This window comes from Mustelus asterias, chromosome 11 (assembly GCF_964213995.1).
Source record: "Mustelus asterias chromosome 11, sMusAst1.hap1.1, whole genome shotgun sequence".
Lineage (NCBI taxonomy): Eukaryota > Metazoa > Chordata > Chondrichthyes > Carcharhiniformes > Triakidae > Mustelus > Mustelus asterias.
In genome coordinates this window covers 76,778,271-76,793,971 of record NC_135811.1, presented here as the reverse complement: position 1 = coordinate 76,793,971, position 15,701 = coordinate 76,778,271, and the positions used below count along the sequence as shown (strand labels likewise).

The window sequence follows — 15,701 nt, the reverse complement described above, 5'->3', positions numbered from 1 at the left end:
CCTCTTGATGTTTTTCTGAAAATTGTTAACAATGATTTTTTTAAGTTTTCTCCTTAGGTGACTCCAGGAGTTGGGGGGGGGGAGGTGTTGGGGGGTGGGGGGGGGGGCAGTTGGTGGGGGAGGGGGGGTGGTAGGAGTGTGGTAGCGTGGCCCCTTTAAGGGAGTTTATTAGCAGTACAAGGGCTCATTTTAAAAAAAATATTTTTCCAATTCAATCAAATCAAATCCAATTCAGAGTCTCAACAAGTTGAGACATTTCAGATCCAGGCTGACAAGACAGGGCGAGCGACCAAACCACCCTGTCCTGGGCCCGATCTACATGAGCCAAGCTGATTGGAGAAGGGGGAGGTTCCTCCTCCAAGGCTTGAGCTCATTTGCATCTTAGCCAAAAGGCCGAGATGCCACTTTTAAAAATTGCTTCATATGAAACATATGAAGCTTCAGCGTAACGTAATGACCTCAACCAAGTGCAGCCGACCATGGGCTGCCGACCATACTACACTTGATCTTAGCCAAAAGGCCGAGAAGCACAAGGGCTCATTGTTCAGGCTGCATCAACATTACTCCCTGCAAATACTCTAGCTTTAGTTGACAGGAAGTGAGGGATTACCCGCAGATACAATCCTTTGGGTGCGGCTGGAGAGGGAAAGAAATCATTAGACAGCGACAAGCTCCGAAATGTAAAGGCTTATCACGTTGGTATGGCAACAACAGCGAATTAAAGAAGTAGGAAGGAGGTGCCAAAGTTACTAAATTTACCTGTTCTGATGAAAGCTCACCAATCCAAAATATTAATATTCATGTTATGTTAATTATATTGTTACGGTTAAGGGTACACACTTGGTGGGTATTGATTGATTAACTGAGTAGGGGGTCACCCATTTAAGACAGAGATGAGGAGGAATTTCTTTGCTCAGAGGGTGGTGAATCTGTGGAATTCTTTACCTCAGAGGGCTGTAGAGGTTGGGTCACTAAGTATGTTCAAGGCTGAGAATGACAGATTTTTTATTCAGTAAGGCAATCAAGGGATATGGGGATAAGGCAGGGAAGTGGAGTTGAGGACTCTGTCAGATCAATCAATATCTCATTGAATGGCAGAGCAGACTCGATGGGCTGAATGGCCTACTTCTGCTCCTATGTCTTATGGTCTAATTGTCTTTGACACATATTAAAAATGACTTAAGGAGACACTCGTGATGTAATTGGACTAGTTACCCAGAGATCCCGATTGCCAGAAATGTTGCTATGGCCTCTGGTCCAATGTAACACCCTTCAGGGCCGGTCACCCTGATTTGTTTGTTTAGTTAGTTTATTAGTTTAAACTATTGAGATATTGGTTTTTCAAAAGAGTAGGAAAATGGGCTCTGGAGCTCATTATCTCCCCCCACAATTACATTTCAATTTGATTTGATGGGTTTCTGTTGACGTTTTCAGCTTTGTTACATTGCCCCTTTAAGAGGATGTTAATTAGTTAACCATACAATCCCTACAGTGCAGGAAGAGGCCATCCGGCCCATCGAGCCTATACTGACTCTCCGAAAGAGCATCCCATCCTGGCCCTCTCCTCCACCCTCTCCCCGTGACCCTGTGCATTTGCCATGGTCAATTCACCTAATCTGCACATCTTGGGACACTAAGGGGCAATTTATAATGGCCAATCCACCTAACCCGCACATCTTTGGACTGTGAGAGGAAACTGGAGCACCCGGAGGAAACCCACACTGACCTGGGGAGAATGTGCAAACTCCACACAGACAGTGACCTGAGGCCGGAATTGAACCCGGGTCCCTGGTGATGTGAGGCAGCACGTACATAAGCATGTACATAAGATTGGGGGTAAAAACCTGCCCAAAAAACAGATCTGCAACTCTCTTATTTTCATGCTAGCTGGACACTTAGAATTTTTCTCGTAAAATTCTGCCCCTCATGTATGTGCTTCATAAGAAATAAACTCTCACTGACTCCAACAGTATCCACACTATTCAGGTTGGCTGTCACAATGATTTCTGCTCCCTGGCTTATCTCACTGAGCATTGGAGATTTTCATCATTGCTGTCTGGACATTAACCATTTCCCGGTTGACAAGAGTCAGGCCCTCCTACTTTCTTTCTATTTGATCTATCACATTTGCAAAGTGTGCATTAGTATGTGTGTATGGGTATATGAGTATGTGTATGAGTGTGTGTGTGTGTTTGTGTATATGAGTATGTGTGTGTGTGTATGCATGAGAATGTATGTGTGTGTGTATGTATAAGTATGTGTGTGTGTATGGTTGTATGTGGTGTGTGAGTGTGTGTGTATGTGTAAGTGCGTGAGTATGTATGTGTGATTGTGTGTGTATATGAGTGTGTGTGGATGTGTGTGTCTGTGTGTATGAGTGTGTGTATATGAGTGTGTGTGTGTGCATGAGTGTATGAGTATGTGTGTGTGTGAGTGAATGAGAGTGTGTGTGAGTGTGTGTGTGAGAGAGTGTGTGTGAGAGAGAGTGTATGTGTGTGAGTGTATGAGAGTGTGAGTGTATGTGTGTGAGTGTGTGTGTGGGGGACAGAGTGTGTGAGTGTGTGTGAGAGAGAGAGTGTGTGTGTGTATGAGAGTGTGAGTATGTGTGAATGTGTGTGTGTGAGTGTATGGGAGAGAGAGTGTGTGTATGAGAGTGTGTGTGTATGAATGTGTGTGCGTGAGAGAGTGCGCGTGTGAGTGTGTGTATGTGTGTGTGTGAGAGAGAGAGAGTGTGTGTGTGTGAGAGAGAGTGTGTGTGTGTGTGAGAGAGAGTGTGTGTGTGTGTATGAGAGTGTGAGTGTGTGTGAATGTGTGTGTGTGTGAGAGTGTGTGAGAGAGTGTGTGTGAGTGTGTGTGTATGAGAGTGTGAATGTGTGTGTGTGAGAGAGTGTGTGAGTGTGTGTGTGAGTGTGTGTTAGAGAGAGAGTGTGTGTGTGTATGAGAGTGTGAGTGTGTGTGAATGTGTGTGTGTGAGAGAGAGTGTGTGAGTGTGTGTGAGAGAGAGAGAGAGAGTGTGTGAGTGTGTGTGTTTGCTCTTTCCTATAACATTGACTACAGTTCAAAACAGTTCATCCATTGTGAAGAGCTTTGAGATGCCCTGAGGTTGTAAAGAGTAGTATGGTAATGAAAGTTAATTCTATTTCATATGATTCAGACTCCTTTGTTTTTGTCGATGTTGAATTCTGAATGAATAAAAACCAGGATTATTTTGTGAAACCACTGCGATTAGATTCTGCATCCAGGGCTGTGCCGCTGAAACTCTGCCATTCAGTGGCATAATCCTGGATACAGAGCAGTGGAAGGTTCCAGGTTGGTTGTGTGCTGAGTGAAGCTGCTCCAAAGCCTGGGCCTGAATTAGGCTCAGTACATTCCCTAAATGAGTGCGGGAAAGCAAAAGCAACAGCATTCATATTGTCGACCTCTGACATTATGGTACCGAGAAGAGGCAAAGATTGAACTCTTCATCTCCCCCCCCCTCCCCTCCCCCGCTCCCCTCCTCCCACTCCCCTCCCCCAGCTCCACTCCCCCAGCTCCCCTTTCCCAGCACCTCCCCCCCCACCCTCCTCCTCCCCCAACACTCATAGTCTAGGCCCGTGTACAAAGTATCTGAGGTCCGCCAAACCTGGGGTAGAAACACAGAGTGAACGAGTCTCTCAGGGAAGGGGGCAAATGATGAAAGGAAAATTGAAATACTCAGCAAAGCACCGATTCACAATGCTGCTTGCGTTGGGTAAAAAGGGGAAACAATATCCAAAAAGAACAGATGTTGCCATGCTCCTGATGTTTGTGAGTGGTTCACTGCCAGATGTACAAAGTCAGAAATCAGCCCCTAAAGTTGCAGAATGTTTGCAATTGTCTGAGAGCCACTCTGCAATTAGCTGCAAGAATTTGCCCTCGGTTTTTCAGACATTTAAAAAGAGTTTGCATGAGCAATATTTCGAGTGGATTGACTGCGGGTGGGAGTACAGGTATGGTACTCACCCTCTGAGTTCCCCTTTCCGGTGTTCAGCGCTGAAGTTCTGTAAAGTTGACAAGAGAGAGAGAGAGACTGAGCATCAGTCACTGATAGACGCTGTACAGAAGGATGTTGAGCAACAAAACAAAACTCATCTTTCCCGAACATAACATAATCTAAATCTTAATAATTTAATCTTTACAAACCACATGTCTGTAGGTGAAATTTAAAAAATGATGGCGACAGGTTCGGCAGGTCTAGCAGCATCTGTGCAGCGAGAGAAACAGAGGCCAGAATTCTCCAGCCATTCACATTCTCCCCGCCACCATTGCCAGTGAGAATGGAGAATTTGGCGCTCAGCCAAATGTCTGTTCATTGCAGCGGGATCGGATAATCTCAGCTGCCGGCAAGGCCAAAGAATCCGGTACGGAATTTCAGGTCTGTGACCTTTCTTCAAGATGTGGAGATGCCGACGTTGGACTGGGGTGGGCACAGTAAGAAGTCTCACAACACCAGGTTAAAGTCCAACAGGTTTATTTGGAATCACGAGCTTTCGGAGCGCTGCTCCTTCATCAGGTGAGTCATCAGATGAAAGCTCATGATTCCAAACAAACCTGTTGGACTTTAACCTGGTTCAAAGCAAAATATTGCGGATGCTGGAATCTGAAACCAAAAGAGAAAATGCTGGAAAATCTCAGCAGGCCTGGCAGCATCTTCAGCTCTTTTCTCTCCTTACAGATGCTGTCAGGCCTGCTGAGATTTTCCAGCATTTTCTCTTTTGGTCTCTTTTGACTTTAACCTGGTGTTGTGAGATACCTTCCTTCAAAACTGGGAAAAGTCTAGGATATAATAGGTTTCGAGTGAGGGACAAGGACAAAAGGAAGGTCGGTGATGGGTGACACTATGCTGGAATCTTGCACATCTGTTACAATTTGCATTGTGTCTCTGGATCGTGCTATCACACGCCGCTTGCTCTGCACTCTCTGCATGTTACATTTTTCATGGGCTTTCCTTTATTCATTCATGATATGTGAGTGTCGCTGTTTGGGCCAGTACTTACTGCCCATCCCTAATTGCCCTTGACCTGGACATCTCACTAGGTCATTTCATAGGGCATTTGAGAATCAATCAGATTATAGTGGATCTGGAGTCACATGTAGGCCAGACCAGGGAAGGACATTAGTGAACTAGTTGGGGTTTTTACAACAATCGACACCATGTGAATGAAAATCAACTTCTATGTACAAAACAGGATATCTAGGTCAGAGGATGAATCAGAATGTACCAGGGCATCTGGTCACTTATCTTTCATTAACTCAATTGCAGACAGGGATGAAAGGCAGGGATTAGAGATGGTGGCTCAATTTCTGATCTTTGCTGATGAAAGTTCATCGAATTTTTCACAACTAAATGTGAACTCAGAACCAGAAGTCATCCATTCTGTCCCTCGAGCCAGGGACTGATTTCTGGCTTGGGTCTGTGTGGAGTCTCCCCATCTCTCCTTCCGGATAGAAGTCTGCAAGATTATGAGAGGCATGGACAGAGTGGATGGTCAGAAGCATTTTCCCAAGGTGGAAGAGTCAATTACTAGGGGGCATAGTTTTAAGGTGCGAGGGGCAAGGTTCAAAGGAGATGAGGGAGGCGAGGGAAGAGATTGCAGAGCCTCTGGCGATGATCTTTGCGTCGTCGATGGAGACGGGAGAGGTTCCGGAGGATTGGAAGATTGCGGATGTGGTTCCTATATTCAAGAAAGGGAATAGGGACAGCCCAGGAAATTACCGACCGGTGAGTCTAACCTCAGTGGTTGGTAAGTTGATGGAGAAGATCCTGAGGGACAGGATTTATGAACATTTAGAGAGGTTTAGTATGCTCAAAAGTAGTCAGCACAGCTTTGTCAAAGGCAAATCGTGCCTTACAAGCCTGGTGGAGTTCTTTGAAAAGGTGACTAAACACATTGACGAAGGAAAAGCGGTAGATGTGGTTTACATGGACTTCAGCAAGGCGTTCGATGAGCTCCCCCATGCAAGACATCTCGTGAAAGTGAGAGGGCATGGGATCCAAGGGGCTGTTGCCTTGTGGATTCAGAACTGGCTTGCCTGCAGAAGGCAGAGAGTGGTTGTGGATGGGTCTTTTTCTGAATGGAGGTCAGTCACCAGTGGAGTGCCCCAGGGATCTGTTCTGGGACCCTTGCTGTTTGTCATTTTCATAAATGACCTGGAAGAGGAAGTGGAGGGATGGGTTGGTAAGTTTGCCGACGACACAAAGGTTGGTGGTGTTGTGGATAGGTTGGAGGGATGTCAGAAGCTGCAGCGTGACATAGATAGGATGCAAGACTGGGCGGAGAAGTGGCAGATTGACTTCAACCCGGATAAATGTGTAGTGGTCCATTTTGGCAGGTCAAATGGGATGAAGGAGTATAATATCAAGGGTAAGACTCTTAGCAGTGTAGAGGATCAGAAGGACCTTGGGGTCCGGGTCCATAGGACTCTTAAATCAGCCTCGCAGGTAGAGGAGGTGGTTAAGAAGGCGTATGGTGTGCTGGCTTTCATCAATCGAGGGATTGAGTTTAGGAGTCGGGAGATAATGATGCAGCTTTATAAGACCCTCGTCAGACCCCACTTGGAGTACTGTGCTCAGTTCTGGTTGCCTCATTACAGGAGGGATGTGGAAATGATTGAAAGGGTGCAGAGAAGATTTACAAGGATGTTGCCTGGATTGGTTGGCATGCCTTATGAGGATAGGCTGAGGGAGCTCGGTCTTTTCTCCTTGGAGAGATGAAGGGTGAGAGGTGACCTGATAGGGGTGTACAAGATGTTGAGAGGTATAGATCGGGTGGAATCTCGGAGACTTTTTCCCAGGGCTGAAATGGCTGCTACGAGAGGACACAGGTTTAAGGTGCTGGGGGATAGGTACAGAGGAGATGTCAGGGGTAAGTTTTTCACTCAGAGGGTGGTGGGTGAGTGGAATCGGCTGCCGTCAGTGGTGGTGGAGGCAAACTCAGTAGGGTCTTTTAAGAGACTTCTGGATGAGTACATGGGACTTAATAGGATTGAGGGTTATAGGTAAGCCTATATAAGCCTAGGTAGGTAGGGACATGACAGGCGCAACTTGTGGGCCGAAGGGCCTGTTTGTGCTGTATTTTTTCTATGTTTTATGTTCTTTGTACGAGACAGATTTTTTACACAGAGAGTGGTGTGTGCCTGGAACCCGTTGCCGGGGGAGGTAGTGGAAGCGGATACGGTAGTGACTTTTAAGGGATGTCTTGACAAGTACATGAATAAGATGGGAATAGAGGGATATGGTCCCCAGAAGGGTAGGGGGTTTTAGTTAAGTCGGGCAGCATGGTCGGTGCAGGCTTGGAGGGCCGAAGGGCCTGTTCCTGTGCTGTAATTTTCTTTGTTCTTTGTTCTATGTCTGTGTGTGTGTTTCCTCTGGGTACTCCAGTTTCCTCTCACAGTCCAAAAGACGTGCTGGTTAGGTGCATTGGCCATGCTAAATTCTCCCTCAGTGTACCCGAACTGGTGCCAGAGTGTGGCGACTTGGGGATTTTCACAGTAATTTCATTGCAGTGTAAATGTAAGCCCACCTGTGACACTAATAAATAAACTTTAAAAAAACTTTAAAAGAATCTTTTCTCCATTATTCAATTAGATGATGGCTGATAGGTGTTTTGAGTCTGTTTGTTCGGCATCCCTTGATAACCTTACTCAATAGATATTGATCGATCTCAAGTCTTGAAACTTTCTCTCAGCCCAATGGTCACTATATCTTGGAGATTTTCCTAATGCTCCAGAAATTTGGATAACCTGCAGCTGGTGCCTCAAACCACAGGAGAAATATCAATAGTGTCATCTTTGAATCCTTGGAATCAAGTGGCAAGAAAGGCCATCTAACCGCAGCATCCTCTTGCAGGCCAATATGCCCAGCATCGAGCCACCAATCACCCAAAACCAGCCTCACCAGGTGGCGCATGTCGTTCGTATGGCGGACACCAGACTTCCGAAGTGACTGTTCCACTCGGAACTCAGGTGATGGCAGGAGACTCCCAGGAGTGCAGCAGAAATGCCTGAGGGATGTCCGGAAAGCATCAGTGAAGAGATCAATCATCCTCGCCGACTCACGGAGGACCCTGAGTGTGTAGCCGACCAAAATGATGAAGGTTCATCCAGGAGCACATCGAGAGACTTTGCCAAGAACGCACAGAAGTTGAGGTGTTGGAGAGGGTGCACAAACCCCCAAACAACCCATCCACCCAACCCATCAAACACCTCCAGCCCAGCATGTGGCGGTGTACAGGTCACACATTGGACTTATCAGCCATCTCAGAACCCACTGCAGTAAGTCATCTGTGGTCCTGAGGGATTTTTGATTTGATTTGACTTGATTTATTATTCTCACACGTATTAGCATACAGTGAAAAGTATTGTTCCTTGCATGCTATGCAGACAAAGGATACCGTTCATAGAGAAGAAAAGAAGGGGGTGCAGAATGTAGTGTTACAGTCATAGCTCGGGTGTAGAGAAAGATCAAATTAGTGCGAGGTAGGTCCATTCAAAAGTCTGACAGCATCAGGGAAGAAGTTGTTCTTGAGTCGATTGGTATGTGACCTCAGAGATTTTTGTATCTTTTTTCCAATAGAAGAAGATGGAAGAATGTCCAGGGTGCATGGGGTCCTTAATTATGCTGAGGCAGCAGGAGGTGTATTCAGAGTCAATGGCTGGTTTGCGTGAATGATTGGGCTACATTCACGACCTTTTGTAGTTTCTTGTGGTCTTGGGCAGAGCAGGAGCCATACCAAGCTGTGATACAACCAGAAAGAATGCTTTCTATGAGGCATCTATAAAAGTTGGTGAGAGTCGTAGCTGACATGCCATAGTTCCTTAGTCTTCCAAGAAAGTAGAGGCGTTGGTGGGCTTTCTTAATATAGTGTCGGCATGGGGGGGCACCAGGACAGGTTGTTGGTGATCTAGACATCTAAAAACCTGAAGCACTCAACCATTTCTGCTGAGGAATAATAAATCTTGGAGAAGAGAGTTCCACATTCCCGATCCCTGATGTGTGAACAAAGTGCTTTCATTTCAGTCCTGATTGATCTCACTCTGATTTTAAGATTGCAGTTATTTCCACAGCAAGGGCTAATGAAAAATGTGTTCTCTTTTTTGATTGACATTTTTAAAAAATGGGCAGTCAGCCTGCTTAAAGTGTCAGGTGGAATTTATCATCCCGTTCTTATCAGAAGGATTGAGTTCCAATTGAGGCTTAAACATCCCAGGTAAATCAAGCCATGTTATTCCAGCACAATCGTTCGAGGAGTCATCTATTCATTGAGATGCCATAAACACTCAGACTCACAATGGTTTCATCACATAACCTCTCTCTCTCTCTCTCGTGCTTGCTTCATTGTAAGCAGTTGAACAGGTTAGGGAGGCTTGTTACAGCATGTGACGGATAAGTGGTTACGTGTATCACACATCCTCACAGACTGGAAAGTCCCCACTTCGCCTTCCTGGCAGTACTGAGTAAGGTGATGTCAAGAACTTAGGTGCAACAGCTGGGTCCAAAGTCCCTTGGATAGGGTGGGGACTAAAGGCCATGATGTGGAGATTTCCGCACACATGAGGACGGCCTCAATCGGGATCTTGGGTTCATGTCACACTATCTGTAACCCCCACGACTTGCCTGGGCTTGCAAAATCTCACTAACTGTCCTGGCTGGAGACAATACACATCTCTTTAACCTGTGCTTAACCCTCTCTCCACTCACATTGTCTGTACCTTTAAGACTTGATTACCTGTAAAAACTCGCATTCCAACCATTATTTTGTAAATTGAGTTTGTGTCTTTATATGCCCTGTTTGTGAACAGAACTCCCACTCACCTGATGAAGGGCAGCGCTCCAAAAGCTAGTGGCTTGTGCTACCAAATAAACCTGTTGGACTTTAACCTGGCGTTGTGAGACTTCTTACTGTGACTAAAGGCCAACCAGAGTATCTGCTTACGGTCACTATTCAGGAACAACTAAGTATCCATAACGGTATGTAGGTTAGGATAAGACGTGACTGTGATGCCTCAACAGTTGAATAGGTTGTCAACACACTCTATTTTGGGTTGCACATGAACTCACAGCCCTGCAAGAGCCGGCACCTTTAAGGCAGTGAGGCTGCAGTGAAACGGCGAGGAGAGGTGAAGTCAGATAAAATACCAGAGTTGCTCCAATGTGGTTAAACAGTCAGTTCAGGTGTTTTCTGCCTGGGGCGATTGTTCATCATGGAGAGGAGAGTTGGATTTAAACACCGCCCCTATCCCTTTCCTTAATCACAGAATCATCGAGTTTCTACAGTGCAAAAGGAGCTCATTCGGCCCATCGAGCCTACACTGACAACAATCCCACCCTGGTCCTATCTCCATAACCCCCAAGTATTTACCCTGCTAATCCCCTGACACTAAGGGGCAATTTAGCATGGCCAATCATCCCAACCCACGCAGCTTTGAGAGTAAATATTCAAGTCACCATCGTACAGGAGCCTCCTGCCCGCGTGTACCTCACCGTTCAGTCAGCGTGAGGGGCTGCGTCCTGAACCGATCTGACGTTCTGCGATTCACGCCTGGGCTAATGTACCGCCGGGGCCTCCGCCGCACCTCTGAGCCTGGCATTGCCGTCGCTAAATCCAAACTCAGTGCCATGTTAGTATCGTCACCACTAGTTCAGGAGAAAAAGAGAGAGAGAGAGAGAAGAGAACAAAACATGGATAGCATGAAGGTAAAGGAAAAGAAATTTGCAGTGTGGGCAAAATAAAAGTCAGAAGGAAGGGAGGGATGAATCTGTCAGGTTCTGCTGCATTGGTTTGAACATGAACAAAGTACAGCATCAAAGTGACCCCTGTTCTGGAGGTTGAGTAGGTAGACTGAAGGTATCAGGTGGTTGAACAGAATTTGATGTTTACATTCCCAAGGATTTGGACTTGGCTTCACGGGTTAAAGAAGCCAAACTCTGAATGGAAACAGTCCATTGTATAAAACTACCCACCGCCATATAACCCAGCAAACCAAGACAGAGGGTCATTGAGCTGCCGGGCCGTCACCCAGTCCTTACTTTCGACCATTCCATTGTAACTTAAACCAAGGCTCGTGTACACCTGCGCTGTATGAGTGGTATCACTGCAGGATCAAACACTCTCATAGAATCCCAACAGTGCAGAAGGAGGCCATCCAGCTCATCGAGTCTGCACCGACCAAAATCCCTCCCAGGTCCTATCCCCATAACCCCATGCATTTGCCCTAGCTAGTCCCCCTGACACTAAGGGGCAATTTAGCATGGCCAATCCACCTAACCCGCACATCTTTGGACTGTGGGGGGAAACCAGAGCACCTGGAGGAAACCCACACAGACACAGGGAGAACGTGCAAACTCCACACAGACAGTGGCCCAAGCAAGGAATCGAACCTGGGACCCTGATGCTGTAAGGCAGCAGTGCTAACCACTGTGCCACCGTGCCGCTCATTGAGCATCACTTTCTGTTTACGGATCACTCTTCCAAATATCCGTCAGAGATCATTTTATATTCTTTCCACATTACTCAGCCGGTTTGCACATCCCTCAAAACAGGCACTTGACACAGACATCTATGAGCAGAGGCCTGGTTTAGTTTGAAAATCATATGACAACTGGTTCCTTCTGAAACCTTCTCTGAAGAGATTCCTGTCACACTCTGGTGATAATAAGCACTCTCACTTCCCCATTATTGTCAGACAGACATCAGTACAAGGCGCGGTGGGGGGGGAGTAAGAAGAACAGATAAAAATGAAAATGGAGGGGGGGGGGATTTTTTTCTCCATTCATGGGCATTGCTGACTGGGCCAACATTTATCACCCATCCCTAATTGCCCTTGAACTGTCTGTCTCGCTAGGCCATTTCAGAGGGTGTTTAAGAGTCAACCACATTGCTGTGGGTCTGGAGTCACACATAGGCCAGACCAGGAGAGGACAGCTGTTTGCCTTCCCTTTGGTGAACCAGATGGGTTTTTTCGACAATCAACAGTGGTTTCATGGTCATCATTGACTTTTCATTCCAGATTTTGATTGAATTCAAATTTCACTATCGGCCATGGTGGGATTTGAACCCGGGCCCCTTCAATATTGCCCTGAGTGTCTGGATTACTAGTCCAGTGACAATACCAACACTACAACACCACCTCCTCCCCACCTCCACCCCCGGCTCAGCCAACCCTGCATCAGTGAGTTCCGTATTCCAACGACTCTCTCAATGATCATAGAATAGAATCCCTTCAATGCAGAAAGAGGCCATTCATCCCATCGGGTCTGCACCAATAACAACCCCACCCAGACCCTATTTCTGTAACCCCACATTTTGGGGGGTGTTCAAATGACCATCCAAACCGTAGAGACCATGCTAAGAAAGGCACAAGGTCCAAAGTGTCTCACACCTCACTGTTAGGAGCAATGGGTAGACATCTTGATCTGCCAACGTACATAAGAACATAAGAAATAGGAGCAGGAGTAGGCCATCTAGCCCCTCGAGCCTGCCCCGCCATTCAATAAGATCATGGCCGATCTGAAGTGGATCAGTTCCACTTACCCGCCTGATCCCTGTAACCCCTAATTCCCTTACCGATCAGGAATCCATCTATCCGTGATTTAAACATATTCAACGAGGTAGCCTCCACCACTTCAGTGGGCAGAGAATTCCAGAGATTCACCACCCTCTGAGAGAAGAAGTTCCTCCTCAACTCTGGCCTAAACTGACCCCCCTTTATTTTGAGGCTGTGCCCTCTAGTTCTAGCTTCCTTTCTAAGTGGAAAGAATCTCTCTACCTCTACCCTATCCAGCCCCTTCATTATCTTATAGATCTCTATAAGATCCAACCTCGGCCTTCTAAATTCCAATGAGTACAAACCCAATCTGCTCAGTCTCTCCTCATAATCAACATCCCTCATCTCTGGTATCAACCTGGTGAACCTTCTCTGCACTCCCTCCAAGGCCACTATATCCTTCCGCAAATAAGGGGACCAATACTGCACACAGTATTCCAGCTGCGGCCCCACCAATGCCCTGTACAGATGCAGCAAGACATCTCTGCTTTTATATTCTATCTCCCTTGTGATATAGGCCAACATCCCATTTGCCTTCTTGATCATCTATTGCACCTGCAGACTGGGTTTTTGCGTCTCATGCACAAGGACCCCCAGGACCCTTTGCATAGTAGCATGTTGTAATTTGTTTCCATTTAGATAATAATCCAATTTGCTATTTGGAGCATACGTTGGCAGATCAAGATGTCTACCCATTGCTCCTAACAGTGAGGTGTGAGACACATTGGACCTTGCACCTTTCTTAGCATGGTCTCAACGGGTTGGATGGTTATTTGAACACCCCACAACCACTGGCTGGCTAGCCGATGGAGAAAGTCTGGTGATCTGGGACACTGAATCAACCATGGATTGAGTCTGCATGTTCTCCCCGTGTCTGAGTGGGTTTCCTCCGAGTGCTCCGGTTTCCTCCCACACTCAAAAGATGTGCGGGTTAGGTGCATTGGCCATGCTAAATTGCCCCTTAGTGTCCCGGGATGCGTAGGTTAGAGGGATTGTAAATAGGTTAAATATGTGGGGTTACAGGGATAGGGCCTGGATGGGATTGTTGTCGGTACAGCCTCGATGGGCCGAATGGCCTCCTTCTGCACTGTGGGGATTAAATGATCATCGTAACCCTGCAGTTTAGTACCCCATCAGCACACAATACTGTATTTTACACACACGCATTCTTGCCTAACCAAGGAAGCAAACACTGCAATGAAGGAGCACTCGCACATTCTGCTTTACTCACAGGCTCACAAAATAAGCATAAAGTTCACATCAAAAGCCATGCGTGTGAGTGTCAAGATCACATGCCCAACCATGATGTCTAGTATTCATTTATTGTACACTAATCAGAATTGCAATTGCCCACATCTGGATTCTCATCATGTGGCCAATGTACTGAACAACACACTCCACAGTTATATACCAGGCTGCAGCAAGGCACAGTGCAATGCAGTTACAAGACAGACACGGCAATGCTTGATGGCTGGCACTGTGCTTCCTTTGATACCAAAACTGGCAACAAGGAATGGCACTGAAAACTCGAGTTTAGTTCTTGAATAAACATGTTCGGGAATGCATTAACCTCACTGATTAAATACTGAGGAGAATACATAACTCCCCAATCATTATTACATCATGCCGGTGTGTTTGAAGACCTTAAGGCTGAACCAGGTTATGTTCCTCTAACACGGACCAGACAAAGCAGGAAAGCTCCTCTGGGTTAATGCTCAGAATCGGAATGTCTTTTAGTAATTGGGTAAGTCGGGTGGAATGCAGAGCAAGCCTCGGCACCTACACTCTCTGCTCACTGCAGCTGCTGCTCTTTTCCAGGAAGGTGCTGCGGAGGCAACCCACCGAGACCCGCGTGTCCACCATCCCCAGCTCGGGACGCTGTGTGCCACTGCCGTCAGAACAGGAGACCTTCCGAACCACCGGCGGCTTGTGAACCGTTGCTTGCAGAGTGTGGCTACCAGAAAACTTCACAGTCAGAGCTTTGCTGGAGAGGAGTTGCATAATATTTACAACAGCCAAACAGGGCATTGGGATCAACATGTCTTTGCCTGTGTTCATGCTCCATATGACCCTCCTCACTCTATATTATTGAACTCAACCAGCCTGTTCCTTTCCTACTCATGTGTTCATCACACTCTCCATTAAAGACATTTACATAATTTGCCTCAAACTACCCCTTGTGGTAGTAAACTTCACATTGAAATTCCTTGGAATTATACTCTATATAAGAGTGGCACGGTGGCACAGTGGTTGGCACTGCTGCCTCACAGCGCTAGGGTCTTGGGTTCGATTCCCAGCTTGGGTCACTGCCTGTGCGAAGTCTGCACATTCTCCCCGTGTCTCCGTGGGTTTCCTCTGGGTGCTCCGGTTTCCTCCCACAGTTGGAAAGATGTGGTTCGGTGCATTGGTCATGCTACATTCTCCCTCAGTGTACCCGAACAGGCGCCGGAGTGTGGCGACTAGGGGATTTTCAGAGTAACTTAATTGCAGTGTTAATGTAAGCCTACTTGTGGCACTAATAAATGAACTTTAAATATTCTAGGTAAAGAATGTATCTCCTGGGTGGAATGCTCTTTCAGAGTGTCAGTGCAAACTCGATGGGCTGAATGGCCTTGTTCTACACTGCAGGGATTCTGTGGTTAGTGGATCAGAGAATCTGAAAGCATTGAATCAAGAAGAGATCAAACCAATAAAATGCTGGATAAACTCAGCTGGTCTGGCCGCATCTGCGGAGAGAGAAACAGAGTCAACGTTTCAGGTCTAAATGATCCTTTTGAAGAAAGGTAGAAATGTAAAGATTTATGTTGTGGGAGAGGGGGCGGAGGAGGTGGAGATGGAATACTAGAAAAAGGATAGGTCGGGGATAAGGAGGGGTGGACAGATTTGTCATGGACGTAAGGCAAGAGGTGCTGATGGTGCCAGGAAGGGATGAAAAATTCTCAGCGGCACAAAGTAAGATAGCTGCAGGTGTTAATGGGAGTAATTTTGTTTTTAAATTAGGAAGGGAGATGGGTGGAGGGAAAATCAGTTACAGTTCCCACATCCTGATCATAATCCAGTGCGGTCTGCTGGAAACTGTATAACCCAGTGTTCCCTGCTGGGAATTGTAATCCAGTGTTCCCTGCTGGGAATTGTAA

The 15,701-nt window shown here is 46.6% G+C and overlaps 1 protein-coding gene across 12 annotated transcripts in view; it reads right to left on the bottom strand.

Annotated features, from left to right (window-relative positions):
- svild (supervillin d) overlaps window positions 1-15,701 on the bottom strand; it is a 214,367-nt gene that overhangs the window by 117,409 nt on the left and 81,257 nt on the right. For 6 of the 12 annotated variants that reach the window (XM_078223785.1, XM_078223788.1, XM_078223790.1 and 3 more), the window contains exons 3-5: window positions 14,348-14,548; window positions 10,502-10,654; window positions 3,982-4,019 (exon numbers count right to left, since the gene is read on the bottom strand). In XM_078223785.1, coding sequence (XP_078079911.1) covers window positions 3,982-4,019; window positions 10,502-10,654; window positions 14,348-14,548 — 392 coding nt within the window. The remainder of the gene's footprint in view (window positions 1-3,981; window positions 4,020-10,501; window positions 10,655-14,347; window positions 14,549-15,701) is intronic. The other 6 variants (XM_078223793.1, XM_078223794.1, XM_078223795.1 and 3 more) reach the window with 3 other exon arrangements.